Source organism: Malus domestica, chromosome 15, assembly GCF_042453785.1.
Source record: "Malus domestica chromosome 15, GDT2T_hap1".
NCBI lineage: Eukaryota > Viridiplantae > Streptophyta > Magnoliopsida > Rosales > Rosaceae > Malus > Malus domestica.
Window position 1 is genome coordinate 32,471,658 of NC_091675.1, and position 21,230 is coordinate 32,492,887.

Consider the following 21,230-nt stretch of genomic DNA (forward strand, 5'->3'; position numbering starts at 1 on the left):
CACCAACTTTACTAACCAGCATTTCGAGCAACCTGGTTTGTCGATCATTGGAACTGAGTATCGCGTCATGCAGCTTGTCAATGCCTCGACTGAACGTCTGCTCGACTGACCGAGATTGCTCGTCTAGTCGCTTTCGGAGAAACGACCTCGTTGGTGGGTCAGATCCTTCACCACCATCCTCGTCACACTCCTCTACTATCCCTTCATTGAGAACGCATGTGTTTCTGTTAGGGATCTCTGAACCACGGAGTTGACCGCCGAGATTAACTTCTCTCTCTCGGCGAGTCGCGCTCGTGGACTCAGGCGTACCAGCGCTAAGGGGATTCTGCGCTTGTGGCACACTCTGTCCTATGCTCTGACTCGGCAAATCGGCTGTCGACTTTCCCATAGCTGTTTTCTTTTTTACCGATCATGTTTCAATTGGCATGAACTTCGTAGTTTAGCACTGGGTCCCACCGGACGTGCCAAAATGTTGACCCTAGAAACTACAAAGCCTACGTGGTGCGCAGGCCGAGTAATTAATGAGCTAACTACGTCCTTCGGTGAATGCGGGGCTTGCCAACTCGTCGGCCGAGCTCGGCCGAGGAGTAAATTTGTTGATGTTGCGTTGGGTCGCGCTACTGACTTCTGCGTCTTGCGATTGCGGCCGAGAAAGGAACACGTCTCAGCCTCTTGGGCTCTCGAACCTGAAGACAAGGTTACTATTCTTACGAAGTTCAATATCAAATTCGGCTTTCAATGTGCCGAACGTAATAACGTGTAACACCTCACTTCGCCGAGAAGGCTGATGAGATGACCTCGACCAATAAGGATTAAAAACCCTTCTCGACCGAGACTTGGATAGGTAATCAACCGTTCTCGCCGCAGTGCTGTTGATGCCAACGGAAGATACTGCGAGACCGATTGATTGTACGGTGACAGAGCTATCTATGCCGACTTAAGATATCACCGGTTGCTTCCACAGTGCTGTTGATGCCAACGGAAGATGTGTCAGCGAAAAAGGAAAAAAGGAAAATCATAAGTTGTGAGAATTTGCGCAGGGCAATTTTGTATTGATTTGCAGGGGCCTCAGGATGATGTGCAACCTCTTCTATTTATAGCAATGGCTCCCCCCAAGGTCGAGTTAAAAACCTACTCGGACTAGGTTTCCTTTCCCTAATCAGCATCAACTCGACCAGTCCTACCTTCACTAGGACTGTGAACCTAGTCCTTTACCTGAGCCGGATTCGCTTCCGGGTCCTGCCGAGACTCCTTATTGCACTAGGATTCGACCTCTTGCGTTATGACCTAGCCGACCTAGGTTTGGAGGCCCACGTATTGAACGATCCGTGGTATTCTTGCCGCAAGGCCTCCCGGGCCGAGAATGACCCTACACTCGGCCCAAACTGTTATTTTGGGCCCAAACAATATCACACCCCTTAGTTAAATTAATATTTTTCATAAAGCCATGAATTTAAAATTCTTAGATTGTAAGAAATTGGTTGTTAGCTAACTTAAGTGAATATATATTAAATATAAAAAAATTGCTGAGTTGGCAATTGACCGAAGTATCACATTCTGGCCCGGGCCCTTATCACATCCTGGGCTCGACTCCACCATAGCACGATATTGTCCGCTTTGGGCTTTGAACATACCATTACGGTTTTGTTTTTGGGAACTCACACGAGAACTTCCCAGTGGGTCACCCATCATGGAATTGCTCTCGCTACGAACTCGCTTAACTTCGAAGTTCCAATGGAACTCGAAGTTAGTGAGCTCCCAAAATACCTTGTGCTAGGTAGAGCTCCCTAAACGATGTGGGATGTTACACGAAACATCATAATCAAATTTTATAAAGTAACATATGTTTAGTCTAAACAAATTTGAAAAAAAAATTTATGGAAGTATAATTACTCATTCTTTTTTTTTTTCCTCACACGGACACCGAAATTAATCTATTCTTTTGTAAAATTCATTCACCAAAGTTGTTTATTTATTATTATTTAAATAATTTGTAAAGAAAAAAAAAATTGAAAACATTGATGTCTCGGGAAGCTAGTTGATTGCTATGTGTGTATCTAAAAATTGGCAATTTTTTGTTACATTGCCTACATTAAATTACTCATTTTAGAGATAATATAAAACGATTAAAAATTTAAATTAAATTTGCAAATCAAATTATAGATGATTAATAGAAAATAAAAATATTAATTAACATTTAAGTAATAATTTAATCATCAACAACCACATTATTTTGTTTAAAAAATTTGATTAACCTAGGGGTGTGATATTCACACACCCTATTTTACTTCTCATACACCTTTTTAATTTTCGGCCATCGGATCAGATAAATTGAAGAAGATCAATGAATCGAAATTATTAAGAGGTGTGTAAGAAGTAAAATAAGATGTGTAGATAGCACATCCCTTAACCTAACATTATTCCGGCCCATACTATTATGATTACAACTACTTATTGACGAGAGAGAGAACACAGAAAAGAAAAAACAGAAGCCGGAAGGGCAGTGGATTGGACCATATTTATCGACGATTAATCGCACCGACCACGACGTAGTGACTGCATATGATACGCTGACGCCACCCGAATCTGGCTCCAGCTAAATTAAAGCCGAGCCGTTAGACGCTGAGCCGTACAAACTCGATATAAAATTCATATTAGATGTTATATCTGCCATAAACCGGAAAGGCTACGGGCTATAGCCGGTGAAGAAGAAATTGCATTTGGATCGAATTTACGTTCATTTCATTTGCAACTTTGTGCAGTGTGTTAGTCTGTATTGTACCTAACCCCAGTCAGATTCTAACCCAATATCTAACCCAAGTTGGTTTATTTAAAGAGAGAGAGTGTGACAGCCCTGCTGGGTTGTGAAATCCTTCACTCTCCTCTCTCTCTCTCTCTCTCTCTCTAAATCTCTGATTATTTCTCATTGTAGTAGATGAACAGTCACAGACTATGCTTAGTTGATTAAGTAATGATTTAGTGAGAGAGAGTGAGAGAGAGAGTGTGTATTAGTTGGTTGATTTACTTGTCCATTGGGCACAATTTTGGGATAACTTGTTGGGTTTTGTTTTCTGGGTTGTGTCGGATTTTGGGTTTTGTATAATTTTGATGGGTACTGAGGGAGGAGGAGAAGAAGTGGGATTGAATGAGAAGGATCATGAGGCAGCAGAGAGAGGAAGTAGGTTGTTGTACAGCTGTACACAAGTTTGTCTAGTTGTTTCAGACATAGCAGTACTTGTGTTCCATCTTCCTTTGCTTCGTTTAAGTAAACTACTTTTTCTTCCTCTAAATTAAAAGATCCACTGGGAAACATAAACAAAAAACAACAAAAACATTAACAAAAGAAAAAAAGAAAAAAAAAAGAAAGGAGCTTTGATTGGTTTAATTTCTTGATCTGTTAAGATCTGGTATTAAACTTGTTTTAGCTCGGTCACTAATCATGAAGAGGCTTGGAAGTTCAGATTCCTTTGGTGCTATGATTTCCATCTGCCCAACAACAGGTTAACTTTTGAGTTTTAGTTTTAATTTTAATAAAATGTACATTTTATTTATTTGAATATTCCTTTATTTTTCTTCTATTGGTGTTTCCCCAAGATTTAGACATACCATGTCTGTGTTTCTTTTGTTTGTTACCTTTTTCATGATCGAGCACCTAGAAAAAATATAACCTTTGAGATCATGACACACTGTTGCTTCTTTATGTTCATCATGTTGGTTGTTGAATTCAATCCATGTTTTGTATTGTTCTTTTTACTGTTTGGGAATTTTAATTTCAAGCCTACATATCTATATCTATATAGAAATCCACGTCGGGAAAAGAAGGGACATATGTACTACTTTTTATATTGTCAATTGGCTTTACGGTGGATTGTTGTCAAATTTTTGGAAGAACTTGGATTTGATTGGCTTTTTGTTTGCAGAGGAACACAGTCCAAGAAACAACCATGTTTACAGCAGAGAATTCCAGTCCATGTTGGATGGCTTAGATGAGGAAGGGTGTGTCGAAGAAGCCGGCCATGTTTCCGAGAAGAAGAGGAGATTGAGCGTTGAACAAGTGAAGGCCTTAGAGAAAAACTTTGAGGTGGAGAACAAGCTTGAACCTGAAAGAAAGGTGAAGCTTGCCCAAGAACTAGGCCTCCAACCAAGACAAGTTGCCGTGTGGTTCCAGAACCGCCGTGCTCGTTGGAAAACCAAACAATTGGAGCGCGATTATAGCGTTCTCAAAGCCAATTACGACACTGTCAAGCGGAACTACGATACCCTTCAACATGACAATGAAGCCCTTCTCAAGGAGGTATATATATATGATCCACAACTCTATCGCTGTGAATGTTCTTTTGTCAAACAGTTTGAGACTTAATATGTTAACCATGGTTAATAAGCTTTCGTAATTAAAGTTCATCTTATACAAGTAAATGTTCGATTGTCAACGGTTTGATATGTCAAGTTTTGTGTCCAACCTCAAATTATGTGTGTTTTCAATTTAGCATGCGGCTTAGATCTACAGTTTGACACCATAACATGACGTGTCGCGATGATAATCCAGTTGTGGCTACGATCTAAATCTTGGATCAACTTTTTATTTGTTGTCTTGCAGATAAAGCAATTGAAGGCAAAGTTGCAAGAAGATAACGCAGCGAGCAAGAATCCCACCGTGAAAGAAGAGCAACTCTTGGGAAAAGATCAGAGTTACAAAGTGGTTCAGGAGCGGAGCCAGTCACCGCCACCGCCTCCGGGATCCTCTGTTCCAGAAACAGAGTGTAACGAGCTCAACTTTGAGAGCTTCAACAACACAAGTGGAGTACTAGAAGCCGTCTCATTGTTCCCAGATTTCAAAGATGGCTCTTCGGACAGTGACTCGAGTGCGATCTTGAACGAAGATAACAGTCCAAACTTGACTATGTCTTCATCTGGCATCCTCCAAAACCATCAGCTGATCAAGGCTCCGGCCTCCACTTCACTCAAATTCAACTGCTCCTCGTCCTCCTCGCCGTCGTCATCGTCGATGAATTGCTTTCCGTTCCAGAAGAGCTACCAGCCTTTGGTGAAGGTAGAGGAGCACAATTTCTTTAGCAGTGAGGAGGCCTGTAGCTTCTTCTCCGATGAGCAAGCACCTTCACTTCAGTGGTACTGTCCTGATCAGTGGAGCTAAAGCATCAACAATACAATCCATGAAAGTGGAGTTGTGTATAAATTAATGTACTGTGATCTCCGTTGTGCAAAAGTGGAAGTTGGAGAGCAACTGCAGGATGAAGGCAAGGGAGAGGGGAGAGAGAGAGGAGAGAGACAGACAGACAGACAGACAGACAGACAGAAAGAGGAAACCAAGGTATTTCCTTGCCAAACCGTGCGGGAATATGATTGTGTCGTAATTAAAATTTCAGCTGTAAAAATGAATCCTCGGGATAAAACTTTAGGAGATTGAATTTCCTGTAATGGAGAAAATAATCATTGTGCCTTACTTTTTCTCTTCCATCCATGCTTCGCTTTTTCAATTTAAAAGTTCGGTGGACAACTTATTTCTTTTGCCATGGACCATGGCACTGCCATAAAAAAAAGTGCTATACATTTGTATAAATTAAAATATATGGTGGAGAAGCGGCGATGATGCGATGGTGGTGCTTTTGTAATGATAATGGTGAGAGGGTATGGTGGTTGTGCAAATATATCGGGGTGTGGTGGTTGGGGGTGTAGATGTAGTAATGGTGGAAGGGTTGATATCAGCAACGGTGGCAACGGTTGTGGTGGCGGTTGCAACAATGGTGGTTGTGATTGCGGTGGTGATGGTGGTTGTGATTGCGGTGGTGATGGTGGTGTAAGGTTAGTGGTTGCAATGAGTAGGTGGTGGTCATTTTGTGAGAGAAAATATGTGTGGGAAGGATATAAAATGTCACTTTCAAAAACAAATGAGTGTACTACAAAAAAATAAATATTCATTAGAACTCAGCTTCGCCTTTTATGCAAAGGCAACAACTCACAATGAATCAAACAGATAACAGGTAATTCTCAGTTTTCAAGTTCTTGGTTTTCAGTCAAGTTTTATTCATCTCATACCTAAAGTGATAATTTTGAAGCCCTTTCATACATCCGTAAACAGCCCTGCGCCTAGAATTGGAGGGTGCGCTCCCAGTTCCGTATCAAGTTCTGTAACTGGGTCGTCAATGCCCGATTCGCCATTATTATGCAGATTCCTCTGTCTCATCTGTGTTTTGAGGACAGTGATGCTTAGGTTTTAGGACATGGTTCCGGGTGGCGGCTTTGGTGGCAAATTTGGTTCCTGTTGTGGCTCCGCTGGCGGATTCGGTAAAGCTGACGAGGCCGAAGAGTGTGAGGGCCTGAGGATTGGAGGGTCTAGGTCACCATCAGTAGGGTTTAGAGAGATAAATTGGGTGATGATTGCAATTTTGATTTTTGCATATTAAAACTGGGTGATAATTCTCATGAGAAAAAAAAAACCTAAAACCCCTCCTCCCGCCTCCAAACCCATCTCCGCCACCATCGTCGTCGGCGACAAACCTTCCCGAAGCCCCTTTCCTACCTTGACGCCGTTGGAGCGGCGACGTACGTGTGGGCGGCGGGGCTTTGGTACGGTTTCTAAGGAAGTCTGGGATGCGTTTATTAGGTGCGGGTTCTGGTAAAATGATTTTTTTTTTTTGACCTTTAAGTTTTTGAAATTTAAATTTTTTTAATTTTTAATTTTTAATTTTTTACAATTTTTTAATATCCACGTGCACCCAAATTCACGCGTAGCACCTAGGCATTGTCCACGTATGTGCCATATCATAGGCAGATGCAACGCTGAGGGGGAGCGAAAGGTGCAATTGCACAGGGCTTCCAAAAAAATTTTGGTATCCTATATTTATATGTAATAATGTTATATATTAAAAAAATACTAATAACAACACCTTACAAAACGATTTTCTTTTCAATTTTATTAATTATATAATAATGCTATATATTCAAGTGAAACTCTAAAGTTAGAGTTTTTGAAGCTTTTTTTTTTATTTGATTGCTTAAGATTAAACTGTTTTTTTATTATTTAGTGAATATTCTACTTGTAACTCTTTTTACTTATTTAATGACACTTGTAAACTTAAAATCAGTGAGTCCTAAAGGTTGTTTTAATTTAAGTTATTATTTTCTAGTACCAATATATTGTCAAATTTTAAAAAATATATATATATCTCTTAAAAATGGGCCCTTTTATAAATTTCGCAAAGGACCCCTGAAATCTCAGAGACGGCCCTGGTCATAGGTTGATGGTTTCTTTAACATAAAGTTTAACGGATATATGAATGTGTCTCAAAATTAATCATTTTAATTACCAGACTGAGATGAAAAAACTTGATGTATAAAATGTTGAAAAGCAAGAATTTTCACGTAAACTGAAAATTACCCTTGATAATATCATAATAATTGGATAATACCAATAGGCTTGGAGAATAACTGCGTTATGAGCATTTTGAGAAACAAAAATAAATAAATAAAAAATGGTCGAGCAACAGGTATATGTGGGTGATTGGCAGACAAGTTAGACAACTGACGATGACAACTATTAATTTTAGAAAGAAATTAACCAAATTGACGATACTGTAGTTGTACTTTTACAGATGTATGTGTTAGGGTCACCGACTTTGTTTTGGCATACAACTTGAACAATTTGATGTCAGCTGTCACCTCATGTGATATATGACTACATGTAGAGAAGAATTATACTGTTATCGAAGTGTGGTGTAATCACTCCTATATATTTAAAAAAGCACTATTATGACAAGCATAAATAATCATGGAAAGTTAGTAATATTATGGTGGTTTTAATTTCCACAATAAAACCCTACTACTACTAGCGAAGATGATAAATTCCTCAGGGATAGGCAAATATGTAGGCCTCAATTTTAGATTCAAGTTTGCTTCGCTCAAGTTGTAAATGCCGGTTGACCAAATACGAGTCGTGCATGTTTAGCTGAAAGCATGCAAGGGAGCGCTACTTTTTGCCAGACAATTGAAGGAACCTCATCTGAGTAACAGAGTAGAGCTCAACGTGGATTTATCTCCTTCAGTTTGATTGATCCATAGCTGCCTTTGTAAGGACCGTGCTTTTTAGAGAATGCCGCTCCTGTGTCGTGGGACTTGTAGCTCGGCACTCCACCGCGTGGGTTTATTTATCCTTCCAGTTTCAGAGTGTCTTCTTGATAGACATCTATTTCTTACTTAACTGCACGGTTGCAGCTCTTTTGCTTTGTTATTTTCTGGTTGGAAAATTACAAGAAAAATCACAATAAAAGTTACAATGAAATAAAATTGTTCTAAGTAGTATGTAGACAATTAGGCTGAGGCACATGTATCTCGCTCTTTTAAAGATTCAAGCCAATGAAATTTGACAAATTTCATGAACTGGTGCAGCTGTATATCTGGAATTGTCCATCCAAAATACAACATCTCAGCAGAAATGTGGTGTCACTCAAACCTATCTGCACACCCAAAAAAAAAAAAATACGAAGCTCCACCACACAAACACCCCACTTTGGCGAGTAAGAAAAAACGGAATGATGAAGGATTGGAGAGAATAACTGTCGTGTTTGTCGTATAATGTCATTTTCGTGTCATACCTGTTATGTTGTGTCAAACCTGTTATCTTAACAGGGTCTTATAGGATGAAACAATAACTACCAGATCTATTAACAGATTGACTCAAAGCCTTTTATTTTCATGTCGTTTTGTGTCGGTTTAATGAGTCATGCAATAAATTATCAAGCCTATAAAGAGTTAGGCTTGGAAAACGGTCATATTTGTCATGTTTGTGTCATTTTCTTGTCAGGCTTATTTTCTTAATAGGTTATTAACAAGTAACTCAATAATGACGCAATCCGTTAATGGGTTGACCTAAAATCCTTTATTATTGTGTTGTTTCATGTCTAGTTAACGGATTGTGCAATAAATTGTCAAGCTTATGAATAATAAAGATGATGGGGAAAATGCTGTTGAATATATATTTATTATCAATCCTTAGTTAAAAGAACAATAAACGCAAATTAACAAGAATGAGTTACAAAAACTATATAAAATGAAAAGCTATGATATCTTATTTCCCACTACAATACATAGTGACAATTATAATTAATTTATTCTATTAAAAATGCACCAACAGTATCCTTAAGTTACGAGGAAACAAGCCCAGACGTACAACACATACGTGGTCCAAGGGTTGAAGAAGAAGGTTCACTCAAACATGTATGTATGTATTGTACGTCCTGAGTTTGATTTTTGGACCTGATAAATCATACATTGATGGTTAGGAGAGGCTAAAATGTCTTTATGAGTATTCCCAGCCTTTGAAAAGTGAACTACTGTGGCGAAGCCACAGCTAGTCCCCTTTTAAAGAAATTTGTGGTTCTATCACAAAACCCAATTGACAATATGGATAGTATATTAACTACTTATAAGCACATGGAAAGTCTCTTCTTTATCTAATGTGAGATTGTGAGATTCATATGCTCAACACGTCATCTCACGTGCAAAGAAAGTTTAAGTTTAATACGTGGAGAACAGAAATTGAGTGACATAAAGCATATGTAACTCCTTGGGATTCACATGTTAGACAACTTACAACCTACTCTGATACATTTCCCGAAGAAAGTTCAAGTTTCACTATAAAACTAAATGACAATAAAAGAAATTGTTGAATTACTTATAAGCAAATTCATACTCACAGAAGCTATCATCAAGATTAAGAACATCAACTACCTTATAAGCCTTAATCACCAAAACCATGTGATCAAAACAGAAATGGCTTGCTGTGAATCAAGAAGCTTATCCGACATGAAAATCCAAGAGAGCACTGAGATCGCGAGCAAACCCATAACAAAACCTTTGATCTCCAATTTCAAGAAAGCAGAACCGGAATAGATTATGCTTTATTACCCAAATCAAATGCCAAAAAGGAAAAGAAAAATATGAATAAAGAGGACCCTTAAAAAGATGTGCCACATGATAAATATACGTGTCCTCCTCCTTCCTCTGTCAGCCGCAATTTTTTGGTTGCACCCAACAATGTGCAACTTTTATGTCCAAAGAAATTATGAAAATTCTACCACTGTGCTGAGGATCTATTGGTGCAATTCATGAATGTTCCTTAAAATTAAATAAAACCTTATACTGTGTTTGTGAAGAGTATGAATTTATATGTGTTTTAAAGTAGTTGAATTATTAATAATATTTTTAATTAATTTTATAGTAAAATTTCAGTGTAGTTTTAACTCAAGCAGTTAAAAGTAGTATAACATTTCAACTTAAAGAATTGGTTATCAAATTTGTACATGTCAAGTTTTAACTAGACTTTCACCATATTCAAATGCATATTATTGTTTTTAAAAATATAATACTTAGATCCTCACTCCTCACTCCTCACTAATCAAGAGTTCAAATCCTCACCTAATGACATGAGTCATTAATGTAAATCACATGTTTAACAAAATTTTAAAAATAGACACGCTACTGGTTGTTCTTTAGTAAGTAATAGAGATTCAATAACAAAAAGACGTGTTGCTCTTGAGTGTATGAATCCCACATAAAAAAATAAATAATCTTACATGTGATTATAAGTAAGTTAGGCTATTTCCATGTTTTTAACTAGTTTTATGGTAGAACATCAACTTTCTTCATGGTATCAGAGCATATTATCTCACATGTGAAGATGAACGACCACACATGCTCCACATCACTTGATTTGTATTGTCCATGTGTTAAGATTGAAAATTTGCCACACGTAAGGGGCGTGTTGAGTGCATGAATCCCACATCATGAAAAAAAATATACCTTACTGTGCTTATAAGTAATTTAAATTACTCCTCATATTGCTAATTAGTTTTATGATGAAACTTTAGCTTACTTCTATTGTATTATTATTGACCCGGTTCATTGATTGTTTAATAGTCATGATAATATTGTCGTTCTTTAACTAAATTTGACACGTGTTATAGACATCTTTAACACCACGAAAATAAGTAAAGATGAATATGAATGAAAATCATTACACACTCAAAACATCTTATATATGAATCTATACATATACAAACCTTTTTATGCAGAAGCACCATAAGTAGAACGTAGGAGACGGTGCCAGTAGGGCTTCATTTGAATCAGTTGTCCGTCTTGACAAAAGAAAAAGAATCAGTTGTCTGTAAAAAGCAGATGGTCTTTTTCTTTTTGCAACGTTTACATGTACATTTGGGTTCCAGCAATGACTTTTACCTCGTTCATCTTTTTCGTGGAGTACGGCTTTGGCAAATCGCGTAATCCTCGCTTCCCTCTGATTTTGAGTGCCAGACGTGCACATGGCGTTTGGCGCCCACTCAGCTCATATTCTGGCTCTAACTTTTGAGATTGTGCGTACGACTTCTCTGGACTTATTGTGTACACGTGTACGATTACAGTGTAAATAACTTTAATAAAATAGGTCGAGTTTGAAGTTTCGTGGTATTGATATAACGTTATATTTAGTGTTTTTTAGATTTTATTTTTAATGGCATGGAACATCAAAGTATTAGTGTATTCATGTCATGTAAGTTGATCTTCTTTCACGATGTATTTTTTAAGAAGGAAACTTCAAGTATACTACATCGATTAGCCAACAAAGTTTAACCATTCAAAGCACAACTCAACGCAAAATTGGTTAATTAAAGTTGGTTACTACTTGACATAAAAAAGAAGAGCTGAAAGCGAATTTCAGGTCCTGGAATTGAGGGATTTCGCATGTGGTTATATAGATTTGGCACATTGTTGAGAATCAATTTCACGTTGATAGAAGAATGGAACTTGCATGAGTTTGTAAGTAGTTGTACTATTCTTTATACTGTCAATTGGTTTGATAATAGAACATTTACTTTCGTCTCCTATTCTTCGTATTGTCAATTATTTTATAAGTGGAATCTCAACTTTCTCTACTTGTTCTCAAACACAGGTCGAGTTTTAAATAAGAAATTAAACTCAACTAAAATGATAAACTTGATTCCATAAAGCATTCATGTACAGACAGATATATGTTTTTTTTTTTTTTGTCAAATTCATGTCATATATTCGAAGGATGTTTTTATTTTTGGTCGTGTCACTCATCGATCCCTAGTTGAGTATATTATGCCTATTTTATTGCTTAATTGGAATATGTCGTAAGCCGTGGAAAACAGGAGAGATTCCAATCCAACAACCCAACTTTACTCTGCTCCCATTTTTCCTCCTCTCTACAGAACATAGACTTGGACGAATGGTTACAAATATAGGCTAGCTGTGGTACCACTAAAAGCTAGAGGTCCCCCACAATTTGTGGGTCCCTTGTGCCTTTCACTTTTATAAGGGTATTGGTTGGTAGAGCCATGTGATGCGGTCCCACAATGTATCAAACTAGTCGTTTTCATCCCATCTTAATCAAACGTAAATAAAAAAGATTGCTAGCTACAGGAGTTGAGTTCACTCCGACGTATTTTAGATTTTTATTTAAAATTAAAAAAAATTAAAAAATTAAAGATGTACGGTATATGATAGAGGTTTGTGACACGGTTTCTTGGATTTCTTCTCAGAAAGCTCCAATTGGTGACAGCTCGTTTGCCAAGACATTTATTTTGTAAGATTGTCAATATATTATAACCCCAAACCTTCAATTTTGAAAGGGCTAAATTATTCTTGTAGATACAATTTTCTCTTCAACTCTTGAATTTTTGGGTTCACAATCTCATGCATTCTTTTAATATAACTTAGAATGGTAGTATCGATTGTAAATTGTAATCAAACCCTCAATATATTCTATGTATTTAAGCCAAAAGTTCTATTGATTTCAATGTTCAAATTTCAATCTGGTGTGACCCCATTTTTTCGGTCATGCATGTGATTATATGTAGCACTTGAGGTTCAACCTAAAGAAAATGATTTATACACTCTTTTTATTCTTCTGCACACTTTCATTTCAAACTTTCATTTTATTTTCTTTTAATTTATTTGATCAAATGTAAAAATTAAACAAAAACGTAAAGAAGAGAAAAAAGGTGTATAGAAATACTTCTTTAACTTAAATACAAATAGCAAAAGCACTATATATTTTTTTTTGTATAAACGATATTATCTATACTAAGGTCATCTCCAACCGAATAAGCTATGTTTAGGCCCCGTCTAGATTATAGCCTTACAAGAAATTATTTTTTAATGAACAATGGTATGCCATATTTATATTCAATCTCCAACCAAAGGCCCTCAATAATTTATTATTTTAAGTCTGTTCTTTAATTTTATTGGTTAATTGAATTAAACTATCATATTAAAATAAGATTTCCATACATATTTTGAGTGTCACTTGTCTCTAAATGATAATAAGCCTCCAGACATGTTTTGAGTGCCACTTGAAGATGTAGCCATTTGAAAATTATTGACACAGTTAACCAAAGGAGAGCTTGAACCTATTTACTTGTGTAAACCCTTCACAATTAATGAGAACTCCTCGACTCCGTGGACGTAACCAGTCTGGGTGAACCACGTACATCTTATGTTTGCTTCTCTGTCTCTATCCATTTACATACTTATCCACACTAGTGACCGGAGCAATCTAGCGAAGGTCACAAACTTAACACTTTATGTTGTACCAAAGTCCTCGCTGATTTTGTGCATCAACATAGTTCAAATTCGCCTTTGCAAGAATCGAATCTAAGACATATCACTTACAAATAAAGAGAAATACCACTAAATCCTAACTACTAAGTGGCATCAAAAGCACTATTTATATTAGCATTAAAAATCGATTCATGAAAAGCACTCTCAAACACATATCTTTAATTTATTAATGAACTGCCACTTAGTACTACGGTCTAGTAGTATTTCTCTTCACTTATAAGTGAGATGTCTTAGATTCGATTCTCGCCAAAGACGAGTTTGAACCATATTATTGCTAGCCCATTGTGAGGCTAAGCCCACCCCTCCCCCCTTAGTGTTGATAATCTAAATTATATATTAGTAAAACTTTGTTTGTCAACCAAAACTCCAGCAAATTACCATTATAAGCCTCTCACCAAAACTGAATAAAAATAAAAAAACTTGAACACTTTAGTAATTACGCCTAACACAAACTTTACTGTTTTTATACTAACATCACAGCCATGTAAATATAGCATATCCTATTTAAAAATTAAAAAATAAATAAATAAACCCCATTTTCTCCTTTTCCTCTCTCTACATTCACCACGTTCTCCTACCTTTTTTGTTTCCTTTTTTTATTATTTGTCTTTCTCTTTTTTTGAGTTGTTATCCATGCTCATTAATGATAAATCGTAGTAAAATTAAAAACAAATTTAATTGCACACGGAGAATATGTGTGTCGATTGCTAGTATTGTTTGTTCAAAAAACAAATTATTAATGAACTAAATAGCTTATCAGCAGTGACGTGGTCATATTATAATGAAGTTCAACATTAGGAAAAAATAAATGCCTGCACAACATCCGGGCACATAAATTGATAATTAAAAAGGAAGAATCCTATTGTTCCTTCTTTTTCCCACTTCAGGTGTTTCGCGTCGGTTTATTCTAACGGTGCGTTAGTCTTTCTACCTCCACTGCCTCTATAATATATACTTGCATTCCTTATCACCTCCAATTTTTCCTAATTTAAAATCATCATATATTATTCTTAACTTTATCAGCTTAATTTTTTGGTTTTTTATCGGGCAGCTTACACATAGGGTGACATGCTCCACTTTGTTATCGCAGGGAATATTATGTCTGAGCGCTTCATACAAAACCAAAAAGCACCCAGATCTCCTTTTGGTCCTTTTTCTTTTGGCTATGCTTTTCCTCCTAATTTTTGTTCTTTCTCATTGTGTTTTTGTTATTATAAATAAGAACTTAATTGTTTCAAATTGTTGAGGCCAATCGCCATCCAGTACAAATTTGAAAGATAGTAGGCCATTTCTAATTGAGAGGCTAACATTATGTTTGGATAAAAAAATTTAAGATTACTAAAAAATTTTAAAATAATAGAAATTGAAATGACGGGATTTTATTTTTTAGAATTTGTGAATTTTCTTATTTGGTTAACCTAAAAGAACAATTGAATTAAGAATGAAATTTGTTAATTTTAAACTCTCAATCATAAAAATTGGGAAATGACACCTATTTACATGAAATTTAAACTTGGGAATTGGGGTCCCAAATTCCAAGTTTTTTTTTTCGCGTAGAAATTCTAAATTTCTATGTTTATAAATCCAAACAAGGGAATTGGTGCATGTCAATTTATAAATTCTGACTTTTATCCAAATTTCAAGTTTATTTCCTTCGTCTAAACATAGTGTAAAGGTTCAAAAGCTAAAAATGGCCTGATGTGTCCAAAAATTTATCTTCAATCGATAACTATGCTATAATTTTATGGAGCCTACCAGATCATTATTTGGCCAGAGGGGCACATGCTAGCCAAATGTAGCCCCCCCCCTTTTTAACCTTTTTTTATAGGAAAACTAATGAAAAAGGCTTGAAAATTTCGAATTTTAATGATAATGACAAAATAAAAGGTAAAGTGAATAGTACCATGATTGACTTTTTAATGTAAAAATGTGGTTTTTCGTTAAAGTAAACAGTACTGAGAGTTTTTCATTAAAGTTCACTTTTTTTTGGGCCCAGCTCCTCATTTGCAATAATTAATTCAAATTCAATGATTAGATTTGAAAACATTCAACGGTAGTTTAATTAAATTAACTAAAAAAAATTTAAAGTATAAACTTAAAACTAATAAACTATTGAGGGGGTTATGTTTAGTCTATTCGGTTGAAGATGGTATATAAGTATATCCTAATACTGTTCATTTAAAAATAATTTTTTTAGGACTATAATTCTAGATGAGACTATATTTAGTCATTTCGGTTGGAAATGACCTTAGGAAATACTCAAGAGGTGGGAATCTTTCATGCTTTTGATTGAATATTAGCCTAGTCTTTTGGATGGAACAAATTGTTGTTACAGGTGGGAGCTGATTGGCATTATACAGGCTAAAAAGAAATTCTGAAACTTCCCCATCTATCACTTGCACAATATTTACAACGCCTCCAAATTTGTGGCAAAGAGAGGAAGCCCTTCATTGCTTCCAAACGCATTTGACGTAGACATGCATGAGAAGGAGTATATCATCCAAGCTTCTACTAAATATGAAACTATATAATAGGAAGATAACCACCAAATGGACCCCAATATGCATATCTCACCCATGACATGGCCTCCACATCTTTCACAACTTTCCCTAATGATGGATCGAGATAGTTTCACCCAAAAAAAATTATAATGATGCGCAAATAGTCAATGAATAATATTAATTGATTTATATGCTTGAAAACATATACATACTTGATTTACAACAATTTTACACGCAATTAGTCAAATGAGTTCCATTTGTACACATAAAGTTTGAGCAAGTAAACAAGTTGATAAGCTAACTTCTTATGGAGCTGTAACATATGCTTATTACAAATGGTCAGTCCCAGGGTCTGCGGCTTTTGAACATGGCTGAGATCTACCTTGTTTGGCCTACAAATTGTTTTCGTTAATTGTTTTCCTCTGCGGATATTGCTTAGTTGCCTTGTATGTTTTGTTTTTTATTTTTCTTCGTATTTTTCGTAAAATCTAATAAAGGGGGACGAGTGAGGGGTCTCTGGATACAACGGTTATTTTCAAATGCATGCCTGGCACACAACTATTAACAAAGAACTATTATAAACCTAATCCTTTAATAAAAAAATATACAGTATATGTGTATATAAAGTTACATAATCCAATTAAAAATGGGCTTCGATAACGAAGTTGGTGAATGAGATAGGTCATTGGGGTATTGGGCATCATAATCTCGCCTAATCTGGTGGGAGGTGTTTTTCTTTGTGATGAAAAATCAAGGACTTGATGCTGTCATTGGGGTATATATAGGGGTGTGATATCCACACATCCCATTTTACTTCTCACACACCTTTTTAAGTTTCGGCCCTCGGATCGGATGAATTAAAGAAGATCAAATGATAGAATTTATCAAGGAGTGTGTGAGAAGTAAAATAGAGTGTGTGGATAGCACACCTCTATATATATATTGAGCATCCTAATTCCAACGATATGCTCTAGAACCATAGCTCCCTATAAGTTTTGGGGTAATCATCATCTTTAAAGCTAATAGGCCATTATCAATCCACGTATATGATTCTATTTTATCCCTATGAGTAAATTGTAGCAATAGTCCCTCAACTTTAATCAAATTGGAGCAATGATCCCTCAACAAAAAATCCATTACCATTGGTCCCTCAACTCATCAAAATGTATAGCTATGGTTATTTTCATCAACTTCGTTAGAATTTTGTCAAAATAAATTATGTTGGAATGACCACTGCTACAATTGGGTCCCTCAACTCATCAAAATATATAGCTATGGTCTTTTTCGTTAGCTTCATCAAAATTTTGTCAAAATGAGTTATGTTGGAAGGACAATTGCTACAATTGAGTTAAAGTTGAGAGACCATTGATTCAATTGGGTTAAAGTTGAGAGACAATTTCTCCAGTTGGATTAAAGTTGAGGGATCAATAGTAATGAATTTTTAGTTTAGGGACCATAGCTGCACATTTTGATGAGTTGAGGGATCAATGATAATTGATTTTTAGTTTAGGGACCATTTCTCCAATTGAGTTAAAATTAAGGAACCATTGCTACAATTTACTCTATCCCTATAACCAATAGTAGTTTTATATTTTTTAAGCCAAATGTTTAGTTGTATAGAACTTTAGAAGACTAAGAATCTCGCTACACCTTTTTTTCTTTAAAGGTGTGCTATTCACACACATTTTTTTACTTTTTACACATCCTTAATGTGTGTGTGTGTCGATGAGAGAGTGTGGGCTTGCATGGGTTGACGACCGACGATGACTCCATCCAGTTAATATAGTCATTAATTAGCAAGAAAATTAATCCACAAGAATTTATGCGACTGTCTAAAGTTTGGAAGGATAAAATTTACCAACTGTTGTATAGTCGGGATTTATGAAGTATAAAAATATATATAGGAATTCGCAGTTAAATCTTTTCATCGTACCAAAGAAAAGCAAGAAAAACCGATTTTCCTCGAGTAAAAGTGTATTCGCACTATCACACGAACTTGGAAATTCAACAATAGCTGTAAACCAGACTAGTTAACCCGTGGGCAGTGCCAAAAAGAACAAGACAGAAGGCCAAATATTTCAACGGCTAATTTTCAAAATGGGTGGCGTGGATAGACATGCAACGTCGTATAGCGACGGTATGCTTGATGGATTCGGAAAGTTGAATGAGACATCGCGGTTCAGGACAAAACCCACGAGAGTGACTGACACAGAAAAGGAAGAAGAACGAGCGTTTTTTCATAGAAAATTGAAATATATGATTTTGGAGGAGAAAATATTTTATGGTTTCATGGAGTAATAGGATACTTCGAATTTTAGTCGTTAAGTTTTATTTTATGTTTTTGTTAAAAATTTAGGTTAAAAAAATTGGTAGTGTTCAGTAATAGGGCTGGTAACAAGTTAGATCGTTATCGGGTCACCTATAAAGCACACAATAAGATATCATTTGCCAAATCTAGGTATTAGGCATGATAATTTCTTGCATGACCTGTTAACATTCTTTTACCAGGAGGATCGAGCTTCGCTGGAACAACCTTCAATCAGAAATATCAAAATTGCTGAAAAAAGTTGAGGTTCTACCGTAAAACAAACTGACAATATGAGAAGTAACCCAACTTACTTATAAGCTATTACAAGGTCTCTCATCCCATCAATCTGAGTTTCATCCTCAACCATCCTCAACACGCCCCCTCACATTTGGTGAATTTTCGAGCCTAATACGTGGACAATACAAATGGGGTGATGTGGAGTGTATATAAGCTCGTTTGGATGTACTTTTAAAATGACTGAAAAACGCTTTTGTTGAAAATATTTTTGGAACTAATTCTTAGTAAAAATGCAAGTATATTCTGGAAAAACACTTAAAGTGCTTCCTGGAAGAAGCACATAATTGGTGTTTTTGCAGAAAGCACTTTAAGTGCTTTTGGAACAAAAAAACATTTTCTCTAAAAACACTTTTAGTCATTTTAAAAGCACATCCAAATAAACCCTATGGCTGTTGAACTTCACACATGTGACAACCTTCCTATACTATGAAAATGTTGAAGTTCCACTACAAAACCAATCCACAATATGAGAACTAACCTATCCTTTGATCCATTTAAATTTTATGGATCTAAAATAGCCAAGATGTGGGAAAGGGCTGACACTTGGGATTCAAAGAAATATGAAGGCTCATTGTCAATGAAAAACATGTAGCCGATGTACGTGTAGTATATGGTCCAACAGGAATATAATTTTGAGTAATATATCTACCTAGGAGTGCCGCTAGCCATGGTAGAAGAAAAGGGTTTGTTAGTGTTTCTTCTGCATCAAGTGAACAATATGAAACTTTGGTAGGATTTATTTATATATCTATAAGAAAAACGGTTTGCCAGTAGTATTTTAATCACAAATTATCTACGTACCTAAAGCTCGCTACTGACAGTGATAAGGGTCGAGAGATATGGAGGTCCGAAGAGATTATAAGCATAATATATAAGTAGTCTACACGAAAAACATCAGTGATTGCTTGAGCTTTGCTTTTTTATTGGTCTTGGTCAGTGATTGCTTGATCCGAAGAAACTGATTCTCAAAAAGTTCAGACAGCTGGTGCACTTGTGTGCGTGGTTTGATTCCCAATTAGTCAGAAAAGACTGCAATGCGGGTGCCATTCAGAATAAAAGTGCAGGTTGGACTTACTGCCGTCTGCGACTATATATCAGGTTGGACTCACAGCCGTCTGCGACTATATATCAGGTTGGACTCACTGCCGTCTGCGACTCTGCATATATGATATATTGCAACAAGTGCCTAACTTCATCGAACCATTTTTATTTCTAAACGGGGTTTACGGAGTAGGGTTTATAATTTAGGGTTTTATAGTTGGATTTTCTTTAACGTAAAAAAAATATGAAAAACTCAAAAGTGAAAGGTCAAGTTCGCAGTTAAAATAAAAATTTGTGGGAAGCAACAAATTCAAAAACCTAGAGCCTGTAATTGGGTTTAAAGAGTTGGTATTCGTTAGAGTAGCAGCTTAAATTGTTAGAAATCATGATAAATTAGTTTATTGTTTAATTTATCTTTATTTTTTTTTTGGTCAGAAGGTAAAGAAATTTCATAAAATAAAGTCCAAATTGACAGATTACATCAGGGATCAGCATATAGAAACAAGATGCCACTTATGCAAACAAAGCATGAGTAAAAGTTTTTCTCTGTAGCCAATTACAAATACTACATAAAGGTAATAAATATGAAACAGTTTAAACTCAAAAACAGATTCTCCACAAGGGCTCAAACTTTAGAGGCCCAAATGTAGCTAATAAAGAAAACCCTAAAAGCCTAGGTGATGAATCACCCGCCGCAATTGCTCGAAAACAAAAAATAGTCGATAATCCACACCCCAAGATTCGCATCACAAAATAACAATTATTCACCCCTATTTCGGACCATGCACAAACCTTCACAAGCCCTAAATAAATAACCATGCTAAACCACAAAACAACATCATAAAACCCAAAACAAAACTGAAAATTATCACCAATAAACCTGCAAATCGAAAGGAGAAGCCAAACCTCACTGCTATAACCACCGCCCAGTGACCAGCAAGAACAAAGTTCCAAAGCCAGAGAAGCAAGACATGAATTCAGAACTAAACAATGAGGTGGGGCAAAGCTCTACACTGAACACAAGTGCTTGGTTTTGCACACCTTCAATTGAATGAGTGACGATTCACTCTTAGGTGGGGAGCGAACACAGGAGCTCAGTCAGACTTCTCAATCGAAAGCGGGCAAATTGACCCCAAAGAAGAGTCTTGAGGACTGAATCTGTAGTATGGGTTATAGAATTGAAGTTCATTTGGAGCTAATGGAAATCTGGTACACAATTTCAAGAAATAGGGAGAACTTGGAGGATAACCAAAAGTGGGGAAATTGAGTTTCCAAATCTCCATCTGAGGACAGATGGGGCAGACCACCATCTTTGGAAAGATGGGGCACACTACCATCAATTGAAAGATGGAGCAAAATCAGGCATTGAAGGGGAAAATGGGAAAGAAAATCAAGTAGAAATAAGGTTCTAAAAGACGCTAGGCGCTAGT

The 21,230-nt window shown here is 36.2% G+C and overlaps 1 protein-coding gene and 1 long non-coding RNA gene across 3 annotated transcripts; one reads left to right on the plus strand and one right to left on the minus strand.

Annotated features, from left to right (window-relative positions):
- The first annotated feature begins 2,481 nt into the window (after window positions 1-2,481).
- On the plus strand, window positions 2,482-8,889 carry LOC103401624 (homeobox-leucine zipper protein ATHB-6-like). Of its 2 annotated transcripts, none has more exons than XM_008340338.4 (3): window positions 2,482-3,500; window positions 3,921-4,294; window positions 4,598-5,461. In XM_008340338.4, exons 1-3 carry the CDS (start codon window positions 3,440-3,442, stop codon window positions 5,150-5,152), a joined length of 990 nt encoding a protein of 329 aa, XP_008338560.3. In that variant the 5' UTR covers window positions 2,482-3,439; the 3' UTR covers window positions 5,153-5,461.
- LOC139191731 (uncharacterized) lies at window positions 7,728-11,399 on the minus strand. Its single transcript, XR_011575770.1, has 2 exons — window positions 11,251-11,399; window positions 7,728-11,150 (listed from the first exon to the last, which is right to left on the minus strand). It is a non-coding gene; the product is annotated as an uncharacterized lncRNA (long non-coding RNA).
- Between the last annotated feature and the right edge of the window lie 9,831 nt (window positions 11,400-21,230).

Bases quoted from the DNA above. Each gene is read 5' to 3' on its own strand.
- LOC103401624 (XM_008340338.4), top strand. From the start codon at position 3,440: ATGAAGAGGCTTGGAAGTTCAGATTCCTTTGGTGCTATGATTTCCATC. The intron at 3,501-3,920 runs GTTAACTTTTGA...TTTTGTTTGCAG, and splicing joins TTCCATCTGCCCAACAACAG to AGGAACACAGTCCAAGAAAC. The intron at 4,295-4,597 runs GTATATATATAT...GTTGTCTTGCAG, and splicing joins ATGAAGCCCTTCTCAAGGAG to ATAAAGCAATTGAAGGCAAA.